This window comes from Dermacentor andersoni, chromosome 10 (genome assembly GCF_023375885.2).
Source record: "Dermacentor andersoni chromosome 10, qqDerAnde1_hic_scaffold, whole genome shotgun sequence".
Lineage (NCBI taxonomy): Eukaryota > Metazoa > Arthropoda > Arachnida > Ixodida > Ixodidae > Dermacentor > Dermacentor andersoni.
In genome coordinates, this window is record NC_092823.1 from 129,243,562 (window position 1) to 129,255,890 (window position 12,329).

Sequence of the window (12,329 nt, forward strand, 5' to 3'; positions counted from 1 at the left end):
TTCTTCCAGAGCATGTTCGAAAGCAGTGATGTGTTCTCAAGCTGTGTCTGGTGTCCACACGTTTGCTTCACCGTAATCAATCATCAAGTAACTCACATTTATGTTTTGATTATCTAAAAGCTATTCTTATGATGAGCGTGATCCATAAAGAGACCCCAAACATGGCGTATTCGTCCGTTCTAGTGACAAAGACCATAAGCTTTTGCTCAACGCACTTCAACTCCGCTTTCGTGTGCGATGAGTTTACAATTTGTTTTCCATGGTTGTAAACAATTCCAAATGTATTTAATTTTATTTTTTCTTCAGGCTTGTAGAAGGGGCCTTCGACGGAAGCCGATAAAGACTTACATCACAATGAAAATCAATCAATTGAAATTGAGGGTTCCAAGGCATCCCTTCAGGTGGTAGAAAGTTATCGCCGTAAGAACACTGCACCGATTCGGGCGAAATTTGTTACAAGGAACTTTTTCCGCCTCATAGACTGGGTCTTCTTAATGGTTCACAACATTGTGGAAAAAGCTCACATGCAGGCGTGAGCCTTTTTATTATAGTTGATTGCTCGCGTTAAAAAAAAAATCCATTTTGACGCCAGCAATGAGCTATAAGAATTTGCAAACTGAGAATTGAGGAAGATCACGCTCAGCAAAAGCTTGCAGCGCCTGCTCGCCCTAACTCTGCTCTTTGATTTTCTCAGGCCTAGACATTTTTAAGCGTGAATGAGTAAAGACCAAGGCCCAATAGACCCGGACTGAAGAAGAACACAAACGACAGGACCGGCGCCATAGCTTTCTATAGCTGCTCCCCTGGCTTTGCTGTTCGCAGGTTATGGAAAGAGAGTTAGCTTGGATCACTAGGCAGGTACTTGCCGCTGTCTTGCGGAGCAGACAATACGGGCCACTAGGTATGTGCCCGAATAGACAACTTGCCGTCAACCGGTGCCTGGCCTAGCTGACAATTTGGGACACCGAATACATGTGCCACAAGGTATGTGCCCGAGCAAACTCGGTCCTGCTGTATGTAACAATGGTATGTGTCCATTCTTGGCAAATCCCCCGTAATGAATGCGCCAAGGTGGCACGAGTGTAGCCTTAAATACCTTAAATCTTTGGCATCCCTTCCGCAACAGGCATCTCCGCCTTGAGAGCGGCTACTTGATGGACAGCCAATGCAACTAAGTTGCAGCCAGGATACTGAGGATAGTGGAGGTTCGCGCGCTGTTTCAGCTAAGGTGCTGCGATTACAAGACATATTATATCGTGGTTCCATTTGACAATGTGTTCCTCAGCGAGATCGCCAATTTGTGTGTCAGCTGATGTTCCTGCAAGGTTTCGGGATTCACGGATGGCATGGGGATATGCAGCAGGTCGCGCAGGAAATTAACTGCTGACCTTGACGTTCATCTTCGATGGTTTCGGCCGCAATGTCTTTTTCGCTTGGACAGGGCATTAGTATCCCCAGCAATACTATACACATGACCTTTTGCATATTATGCCAAAGTATGAAAAGCATTGTCCCAGGCAATTTTCAAGTATCTATAGCCTAACCTTAACTCCATTAGTTCTAACACAGCAGTGCATCGAAATAAACCTTTCAGCTTTCTATGGGCCTCGTGCCTACCAAACACATTGAAATTACCAGTTGTCATTTTGAAGGAAACGAAACATTGCCAAGCATGCGACAGGGCATCAGCCGCAGTCCTCACACTCATAAAGTTTGATGCAAAAAAATAACATGCGGTATATCCGGCGGCCTCATACGCTCATTCTGGCCACGCGGGATCACGTGGATAAAAAAAAATTAAATATTCGATGCCGCATCCAGATAGTGTGTGCGTAGGATAGTAATTAACTGACTCACTGAAGCGCCCATGTGACCAAGCAACAATTTTTAATACTTCCGGTAGTTTTTTGGTTTATAAGAAGATAGCGGATCTTTTCGCGCCAGATGCCTCACGAAAGGACACACAATGCTGCCTTTGTTGTATACATTACTGTGCGCGCAAATGCATCACATGTTCGCCGACTTGCCATTCTACCCTGAAATTGATGCCACACTTCAATGCTACCAGGATCTCAGCACGGTGACGACACATTTTGTTAACGTACTCTCTTCTTGGTTGGGTCTATTTAAGCGATACTTGTTCAGCAATTCTGCGCCCATCTTGTGCGGCTTGAGTGAAAGCTAACGTGATCGCGTTTATGTCCACTATGTTTCATTCACACAATAAGTAGCCAGAAAGTATCTGGGACCATATTCACAAAAGAAGCTCTTACACTAGAATTTTTCAGTAGAGCAAGGTTCAGCCACTCTTAATGTTGGACATAATATCAGCGCAGCGGGCAGGCCATTGGCAAAAAGCAGTTGCAAAGGAAAATATTTTTGAATTCGGCCCCAATTCAGTTGATAGTGAGCAATTGTTCTGCGTTCTTTCGCTTGTCCGTGTCTAAGAGCGGTGTTGTAAAAACAATGACCTCTTGGAAACTTTGGTAACCTGCTCGACCTTCTTGAGACACGCTGTGACTTTTCTTAATAAGAAACCTAGGGGAAACCTGACAGATACTACTGTTAGATGTCGGCATCTGTGGGAATGTCCTGGAAGCTGTAGTAACTTCAACTTCTGAAACCTTTTGAAGCCTGTTGGAACCGGACATACACTTCAGGAGGACTGACTGCTGTGGCTAGTTGGTCTTGCGATATAATTATGCTAGATTAGCGATAATTAATAAGGGGTACAAGAACAAAGTGGACACGGGTGGTTCATTTGATGACCTAACGTAGACTATCTGGAACTGTGCAGACTTGTCGATAAATGACGGATCCAACTAGAACCCGTGGGAACCTGGTGGTACCAGTCGTAACCTGCTGAGACCTGGCAAAAAATATATAGGGCTGGAACCTGACGAAACCTGTAGAAATGCGCTGGAACCTTTTAGAACCCGTTGGAGCATGCGGGAACCTGATGTAACTGATCGGGTTGTGACAGTACCTGACAAAACCTGCTAGAATCTTTTGGAACCTGTATGAGTGTGCTGTAACATGCTAAGGCCTGTTAGAGGCTGCCCGAGCCTGCTGTCGACATCCAGGAGCTGACGAAACCTGCTACAACCAGTGAAGACCTGTTCAAATGTACTGTTACATGTTAGAACTTGTTGGAGCTTGAGGTAATTTGTCGAGACCTTAAGAAAAGTGACAGATGCAACTTGTATCTGTCGGAGCCTGTTAATTTGTTTTGGGACTTGTTAGAAATTGTCAGAGCCTGCCGAGACATGTTGTAACATGTCGTGACCTGGGAAGACATGACGGGCCCAGCTACAACCTGTCGGAGCATGTGTGAATGCGCTCGTATCTGTCAAAACATGATGGCGCCTGTTGTAACTTGCATCCTGTTGACACCTGAAGAAACCAGAGGATAGTGCCGGAACCTGTGGGAACGCGCTAGAACATGCTGGATCCTACTGTAACTTCTCAGAAGCTGCTGTAACCTGCGGAAAACTTGCTGCGTGTGGTTGTTTGTGCGATGAGCCACACGTCGGATCACACGCGGGATCCTACCCCTTTCCTCCTGCTAAGGGCTATCACGGCCCAAAATTATACGTTACACCTGCTTTCTATAATCTGCAAATAACACTCTGTATGAACACTTCTTAGTTTTCACAGTGCAAGCCTTCGAATGTCTTCTTGTTAGCGTTATACAGCACTCTGGCAATTGCGCGTCGACGGACGTGCACAACCTCCGAGCCTTTTATGATGACGCTACTTATGCCAAATTGAATTTTCAAGTACTGTGAATGTGTATTCAAGATATAAAAACCGTGGGCTCTATAACGTAAAGTTGTTTCCAAATTTTCTATTCTAATTCTGCAATCAGCCCTCCGCAATTGTTCAAAAACATTTTTGGGCCGCCCCTACTTCGCCTGTCACGCGACGTCACAAATACCAAGATAGGTCTCCATCTGGTATGACGTGTGCACACAGATTATGCATGATTGGAACAAACAAAAGAAAAATAGTTATTTCTCATTCGACACCTTTTCGCCATCAGCCCTCGGCTATTGGTTCAAAGTTTTCGGGCTGCACCCACTCCCCTTGCCTGTCATGCGAAGTCAACAAAACTGCGAAACTCACCGCGTCAAAGTGACGTGTACGTTTTAGAGATGCATTAATATGCCGAACAAAACTGAATTTCTTTCTGAATAGCCGCAGGCTGCCCCGTTCCGAAAGAAATAAAAGATGGCTGCCGCCGATCGCTCAGGCACTGGCAACTCGCACCTGCCGGAGAGCATGGGCTTATTTGAGTATAATAAAGCTTTCTGTGTGGCCGTGTAAAGTTTTCGAGCACTTTCGGAACGTTTACGACCTCGCTCTGCCAACACTTCCTTGCTGAAGATCCGTTTTAGTGACACTCTTAGCCTTCCATTGCACGTCGCCGCGATTTTCGTCCAGCCAGTGCCAGCTAAGTAAGGGAAACCGGACCAGCCGCAGATGCCGGCACAACGCTCTTTATCCAGTTACCTAGTTTCAGTGCGCTGGCTCAAGCCCATTGAAACCCTCACCACTTGAGCGGGCTCCTCACCCCCTGGAAGACAATTACAAACGAAAAACCGCTAAATGTAGGCAATGTTATTCGTTTTGAAAGCAAAGAAAAGTGACCTCCTCTAAAATATGAGGGCGTTTTATTGGGCTGTTGAGGCGATGCTTGCCTCGGTGGTGATGCAGATTTGACGTCAGGAGATTGGAATAAAAACACATCGAAATAGGTTTACGTTATAGGGCCCCATTTCATGAATTCCTTTATATAATAACCTCCCTGTGCACAGTGTTCCCTTGACAAGACGGAGTGGAGTCTCGTGTACAGAAACTTTCACGATGACGTGTACTTCGGAAGTATAAAATGTATCAGGTTTCGTGACCTCAGACTCGACGCAGACTATGCCTCGCCGAACCTCTCGCTAAGTGGAAACTTCACCACGTAAGTGTTGTCTCTAAACGCGTGACATTTTTCCATGTACCAGCTTTCTACTGTAAATGGCTCCAAGAATTAAAAAAAATCATGCATAGAATCTGAAGCGCCCTCACTTCAGTTCGGCTTACCGGAGCAGTGCTTCGCCCAGCTTCAAGCACTAGAAATAAAAGGCCTCCCAACAGCGAAATAATATTTATGAACTAAACTTTGAAATTAAGTGAACTTACGGTTGGCTTAGCGCAACGGTTCAAATACACAAGCGGCTATATCCTACACCTCTTGCAGCGAAGGCCCGACACAGCCTCCGCTAGTAGGACTGCCGCTACTGCAATATAAGTACTCTGCGGCACATGCGCGATTGGCCGCACTCGTAGCTGCATCGTAATCACGTGGTACAACCTGGGGGCAGAGGCTGTTCATGACATGATGATGTTCCATCACCGATTCCGGCCGATTCTACGTGAAAAGATGCGCACCTTGATGACAGTTTTCCACTATGTTGATCATAATGATAGATTTAAACAAAAATGTCTCCCTAAAAAATTTCCGGGCTTCTGAATTGTTACAAATAATGTTCCAGTTACGGGCATGACGTTCTGTGGTTTTATATCCCGGCGTGATGAGTAGAGTAAGACCGAGAAGACGAATAAACTTTTGTCAGTAAAAAAAAAGAGAGAGAATTCGCACGGTAGAAGTGCGTAAGCAGTGGCCCACGCTGCTTATACAGTTCTCAGAGAAAAAGTCTCAAGTTCGGCTGCGACTGAGAAGTGATGCGTTCCATTGGCATATTATGTAGGTATAATATATATAATATACGTGTGTGTGTGCGTGAAATGTGCAAAATATGCAAGATATATAAAACAACAATGGTAATATATGTAAGTTAGGAATATTCTTAAAATGTGTAAAATCTTTCTTCAGTTTTAGACCATCTTGGTATGCGTTATGATTATTGTAATGTACGCGCCAGCTGAAACGTCCTTAAGACAATATTTGTGAAGAACTGAAATAATGTGTAATGCATGGCAAGATTCTTTTTTCTGCGCGCAACATATTTGGCAGGACAGCAGCCGCAGCAGCCATGGTCAAAAGAGCACGGGATCACCCGCAAAACATTCCTCGCTTTTTAAATTTTACAGAAAGATAAGTGCTGCATGTTACAGTGGAACCGGTCGCGTGAACTTATATCGTATGAAAGATTCAAATCTAATGTCTGAAAATTCTCACTATCATCCAAGTCAACTTCACTAACGTTTTATGGCGAGAGCAATTATACGGATGCTCGAGGTGCGTTCAAACCATCGCAGCCACCTTTGGCGCTGTCGACGACAACGAAGAGGTCGTGCTGTTATTGTTTCTTAAATGATGAGCACGTGGTAAAATAGGTCACCGAAACGCCTGCTTTGCCAATAATCAAAAATCAACTTCAGCGACTAGAGAACGTACGTACAAAACAAACGAAAAAGTGGGAAAAAAAGGAAAGATAGTCGGGACATAGATTAGAACTTAACTCCTGTGTAGCAGGCTTTACAATACGCCGTACTACGCTGTCGGCAGGGAGCAGCGTGATTATACCACTACCTATTTGCGGACTTCGCCACATGGTGTCTTGTGCGAATTTTAAGGGTGTGTCCTTCCTTTTCGGATAAAATAACGGGATCCTATGGGTTACATTCCTTATTACTGTTATTAGTTAGGCCACTCAGTTGGTTAAAATAACTTACGTGAAGCTATTGTTAGACTAGGCTGAAGCTTGGCGTGGCATTTTACGCTCGCAATGTAACAATTTTATTGATGCAAACAGTGTTATGTTGTACCAGAGAGCGCACTAGCTGAACCTTACCGAACTAACAGAAGTCAGGAAACGGTGTCATTTTCTGCACTCCTTAAGGCGCGGCGACAGAAGAATTGATCCAAACACAGGCCCATACTGGGCACTCTAAAGTGATGCAAGTTTTATAAAAAGAACATGTATGCCTGATAACCAAATTGTACTTATTCCAGAACCCATGTGATCATCCTTGATTCTTCCTGGAACTATACAGCCAAGAACTTAATAATCACTGATACGAATGAATGTGAGTATAATCAATATAATATAGCAGATATACACTATAAGCCCCCACGTGGAATTGGGAAACAGAAATGTTTCCTATGACTTCTCCAGTTTTTACAATGTTAGATGGTCGGTACATAAATGGGTAATATATTCAGATCCCATTGCGCTATGCAGTATCAACAGACACGCCAAGCGATTATACGAAGTAAATGCCTCTTGCTTGATGTGTGAGGGAAAACTCTTACCACATGGCCGAACGTTACCTTGTTAAAGAATATCCAAGATAAGATCCTTGATAGATTTTACCGCAGCACTGACACACGTTCACGAACACTTGGCATCGATGTTGTGTTACGAAAGGCTAGCAACATGTGCAATTGCGAATGTGTGGGATTTTACAGCAAAAATACTGAAGCCTCCTGAAAGGAAAAGTTCTCAGTGTATTTGACGCCTGAATAAAATCCTATCGACTGAAACTTATATGCATGGTGAGGCTGCCGAGGAACATTGGCCGAATTTGAACCACTCGGTAAAGGCACGTCCAACCGTAATCTGAAAATGACCTGCATCGCGATATGCCTAATCTCTTCGTTAACCACAACAAGACGAAGTCAACAGACAATAAAGCCAAAGCAAAGATAAGGGGGGGGGGGGGGTAATCGTTCGTTAAAATTTAAATGTGGAAATAATAATCAAACGTGAAATGAAAATGGGCGAAAAAAAAAACAACTTCTCGCCGGTAGGAGACGAACCCACAATCTGCGCGTTGGACGTGTGATGTTCAACCAACACAGTTACGGCAATGGCCGTGCTTCCATCTATTTCCTTTGGCATTTACGTATGTGCGCAATATCTGATCCTGGACCTGTTCCGAAGTTCACGTACGATACGCGACGTTCACGTACTGTCTGCGGTTAGGAGAATATTTCACCTTCGCGGTCATGGATTTGAGTGGCGCTGGCTAACACTCCAAGGACCAGATATATACATAAATACCCAGCAATATGGACATAAGAACCGCAGTCGCCGTTGCTAAATTGGCAGAGCATTGCACGCGAAATAACGCGGAGAACGTGACGTCAGCTTCCTCTGGCGGCGAGTAGCTTTTTAGTCCACTTTTAGTTTCCCTTTTGCGTATCATTTATACGTTCAAATTAAAACTGGAAATAATTTTCGGAATGCTTTCCTTGGCTTCATTGTCGGTTGGCTGAATTTGGTTGCGCTTAACGAAAAAAATCGAGCACTTCGGTTCTCGTCCTCCTGGTTCACTTTCTCGTCGTGTCTCCGGTTTCGCAATTCACCTGACAGTTTAGCATCAGCATCCGAATAAATACTTCGCGTTTGTTCTTAGAATTCTCTTTCTGTGCATGCGTTCATAATAAGAATCAATCGTCAATTTCTGTTTTCGCTCATTTGCATGGACACTTTGCCTGCGACTACTGACAACAGGCATACGAATGAGTTGATTTTTATTGACTATGAGAATGCGCAAGCATTTCAGCGTTGTGTTGTATAATGACATAAGTTCTAAGTTGTTTGTTGTTACTAGACTCTGCGATGTTTGGAACGACTCCTGTGCTTCCCAGATTACTCAATAATTGTGACAGAGTGTAGTAGACGGTGTGTGAGACATCACGATGCGTATATTTCCCGTATTTAAAAATTTTGAAACCTCTTGCCAATACGTGGCCCATTAAACCTCCGGTCTATAGCCCTGACTCTTTTGTATTTGTATAAGTTAATCTACATGGCGAAAGGTTTCAAATGCTGTGTGGCTACCTTTTAACCTGACTCGTGAAAACGTTTCTGTTAACAATGGCAGTCCGTTTTTAGGTTAACTTTTCTTTTCTGTTTCTTTATTGACAATGCAATCCGTTTGCGGGGTGATCACATTGCGCCCCTATCACAACCCTGCTTTATGTGGTTTTAACTTAATGGATGACGAGATTTTTTCTCTTACATATTTGGTGTAGTTCTGAGACCAGATTCGGGAGAGTCGGTCGTAATGCCCAAATGTCACATTGAAAAATAAAATACTTATCAGCCTTCCCGGTGCGATTTTAGGAAGCGGCACAACATAGCACAGCGCAACAATAACGGCCACTTCTTGCTTCTTAAAAAAAAACATCCGACTTCTATTACAGTACACAGCATTGTGGAAGTGCACGTCATATTTAGAGACTGTGAATTATGCATGGTACTGCGACACCCGTATGCTAATAACGGTGAGTAAAGAAGGTATCACATAACACCTTTCGATCATCTCTTGTAGAGTGGCTTTTGTACGTAACAAGAAATCTGCAAGTAATCTCGCCAGTGCATGTCCATTTTAATTATTCCTCTCGGGAAGAGGATCCCAAGAAGTGACAGCCGCATTTAGTTTCCTTTCATTTCTTCCATGTGCGAGCTTACAGATTCATTCAACTTCGAATGCCTAAATAACAAAGCACAATCCAGAAGAAAAAAAAACAGTTATGAAGTCCTTGGAGTTTCCTGCTATAACAATATCATGCTAGGAACGGTGGCTGGAAATTTTCGAACAAGTGATTTGTTTCGCAGCTAACAGCACGAGATAAAACTAATGCAAAGCATTCACAATTGTGATTCTTGTTTTATATTGTCTAATTACTCTCGTTACGCCAGTGTTACATCTATTAAACTTACGCTTAGTATACCTGAACTCTCATCATGTCCTAAATGTGCACGATTGTATCTTTTTCATAAGATGTATATACTCAACCCCAGTCCGAATGAACAGCTTATAACAGATCCGTCGTACATATAATCCCGTTGTAATTGCAAACTTCAAGCTGGTGTACCGTGATGTCGAACAAAATTGTGCCAGGATTACTTTATTCCACGACCAAGTCTGCATTGAAGCGGCCTGCTTGCTTTCATCGCCAGTATTCCGGACAATGCAAGTTTATTATCATTATTTGTTTTGAACACATATACACATATACACAGGTATCAGGAAAGGGAGAGCGAGGAGCAGGCTGGCAACTGCCACCGGAAGGGGCACAACGCCTGCCTACTCCTCTGAAATGCAAGTTTCAAAACAGCCGTAAACAACGCATTCTGTTAAAACTTTATTGGTACACATGTCTTTGTTTTTCATGAATACCACTCGTTTCTAGTATGCCTTCGTGCGTAGAAAATATTTTAATAAATAAATAAACAGAGCGGGGAACGCAGAAATAGAGACGTTTAAAAAATATATAAACATCTGAGACCGAATTCACAAAGTGTTTCTGTCGTAAGTACTATTTGCGATTGCCCAGCCACCTTCCCTAATAATGCGTCCAACATCAGGATTGCCTGAAATATTCTTTGACGAAGAATTCTAGTGCAAGTGTTTTCTGTCAATATTGGGCTCCGTTTCCTTAAACACAATTTCGCCATGCGACCAGTATAGTAGAGCAGCAGTCCATCGTGTGCATTTCAGTTCTTCCTTAGAATGGAAATGTCAGCTTTCATAAGACTCCAAGTAACCCGCAAACAAGGCACGCTGACTGTGTCCTAGTTTGCATGTGAACACTTGAGCGAGGTTGGACACGTAAATTACAATAAAGAAAAAATTCACTGAGGCGGAACGCGTATCGAAATTCTAGAGAGACGTCTTTTTTTCATAGAACAATGATTGACGGGAGAAACCGTAACCAGCTAATCAGAGACGCTATTGAAGCAGAACTGAGAGCTAGGCCGGTTTGGTGAGCTTTGTGCGTCAAAAGCATCAAGCTTGGAATCAGAGATGTAACTTGAGTTTTGGAGATGTAATGCGAATGTGGTGAGCATGCGCGGGTGAGTCAATATATTTAGAGCAATGTTAGCGTAAATAAGTGATCAATTGAAAGCCAGAGCTATGTGTGTCGTCATGTCCTTCCTTTCCATATCATCTCTGTTATATTATTGCATGTCGATATTGCCACTTGTGCACTGATACACTTTCTGCCAAGTTTGCTATGTCTTTACACGGGACCAGGAGCTGTGTTCATTAAGCTGTTCTTGAGGAAGCTTTAACAAAGATCCCCCACCCTAAGGTAGGATGTGGTAGAAATATGTTATGGTAAATCTTTTGTACACAGGTTTTGGATGTACCTATTGGCGTAGCTTCAACAGAATACGTCAGCAAGCCGAAGGTTGCGAGTTCATCTACGATGAACTGTGCGGCACAACCCCAAAGTACGACCTTTACGATCCGACATGCGCTCCAGTGACGTTTTCCATACACTCGTGGGAGCCTGTAACCCCACCGCCGCCATCGCCACCACCAACTACGACACCCACTGATACGCCACCAAACGAACATCCTGGTCACCAAAACCCATGGGATATATTGAACCCATGGCAGCAATTGAAGCCATGGAAACAATGGATCCCAGGAAACCCAAGTAACAAATGGAACCCATGGAATCAATGGAACCAAGGCAACCAGGGGGGCCAAGGAAACCAAGACAACCAAGGCAACCAATGGAAGCCGGGGCAGCTATGGAGCCCATTGACGGACGTGGTGGAAGGAGTGACTGGGCCTCTTCAGTCAGTGCTGAATCCATTAATAGGCAAGTAATATTGCCAATGCAGTAATTGACTACGACTAGAGAACAATATATATGTAAATCAATATATTATCGAACAGCAAGGCATACAAAGTCCACCACTCCTCCCGCCATACGGTACAAAACGTAGGACCCGACAATGAGGATGCCCGTTATATTGTATGATTCTTTACTAATAAACGTTGACCTTTAGGCTTTACGTTCTCATTCTCATTGCATTCATAGTAAGCATGAACATAACATAAAGGCGAGGAGAATCTCTAATAAATTATATTCTCCTCGTCCTCCTTTTATATGCTGATATATATTTATTACTTCACCGTTTCCTCTTTTTTCATTTATTTATTTTATTTTATTTTTCAAACATGTACAGACATAGCGTAAAAAGCAATCTGCCCGCAAATACGAAAGTGCCACCTGTGCAACGAATGCTATGTAATGCCGTCCGCGGAATTCAGGGCTGAGTGTAAGTCACATTATGGGCGTGACGAAACCAAGTGGGTGCGTGTGACCCTCCTAATAGTCTCAAAACACTTGCAGTAACTCCAAACAAACGGTGAAACATTCCTCAGGCACCTGCGACCCCTCGCATGCCCTATGCTAACATGTCGCCCCCTCCCGGCTTTCCGCTGTATTCCACTAGCTCCGTCTTTCCATTTTATACTACTCACAGCCTTACCTTCTACAAGTGGCTCAATATGCGTGTCTTTGTGTTCATATGCGCCAACATTTTTTTGGCTTTCGCCCTTAC

At 43.6% G+C, this 12,329-nt stretch overlaps 1 protein-coding gene across 1 annotated transcript; it reads left to right on the forward strand.

The window, feature by feature from the left end:
- The first annotated feature begins 1,958 nt into the window (after window positions 1-1,958).
- LOC129388106 (uncharacterized) lies at window positions 1,959-11,785 on the forward strand. Its single transcript, XM_055078158.1, has 5 exons — window positions 1,959-2,080; window positions 4,818-4,969; window positions 6,968-7,041; window positions 9,167-9,247; window positions 11,108-11,785. The coding sequence occupies exons 1-5, from the start codon at window positions 1,967-1,969 to the stop codon at window positions 11,587-11,589; spliced, it is 903 nt and encodes a 300-aa protein (XP_054934133.1). The 5' UTR covers window positions 1,959-1,966; the 3' UTR covers window positions 11,590-11,785.
- Window positions 11,786-12,329: the final 544 nt, after the last annotated feature.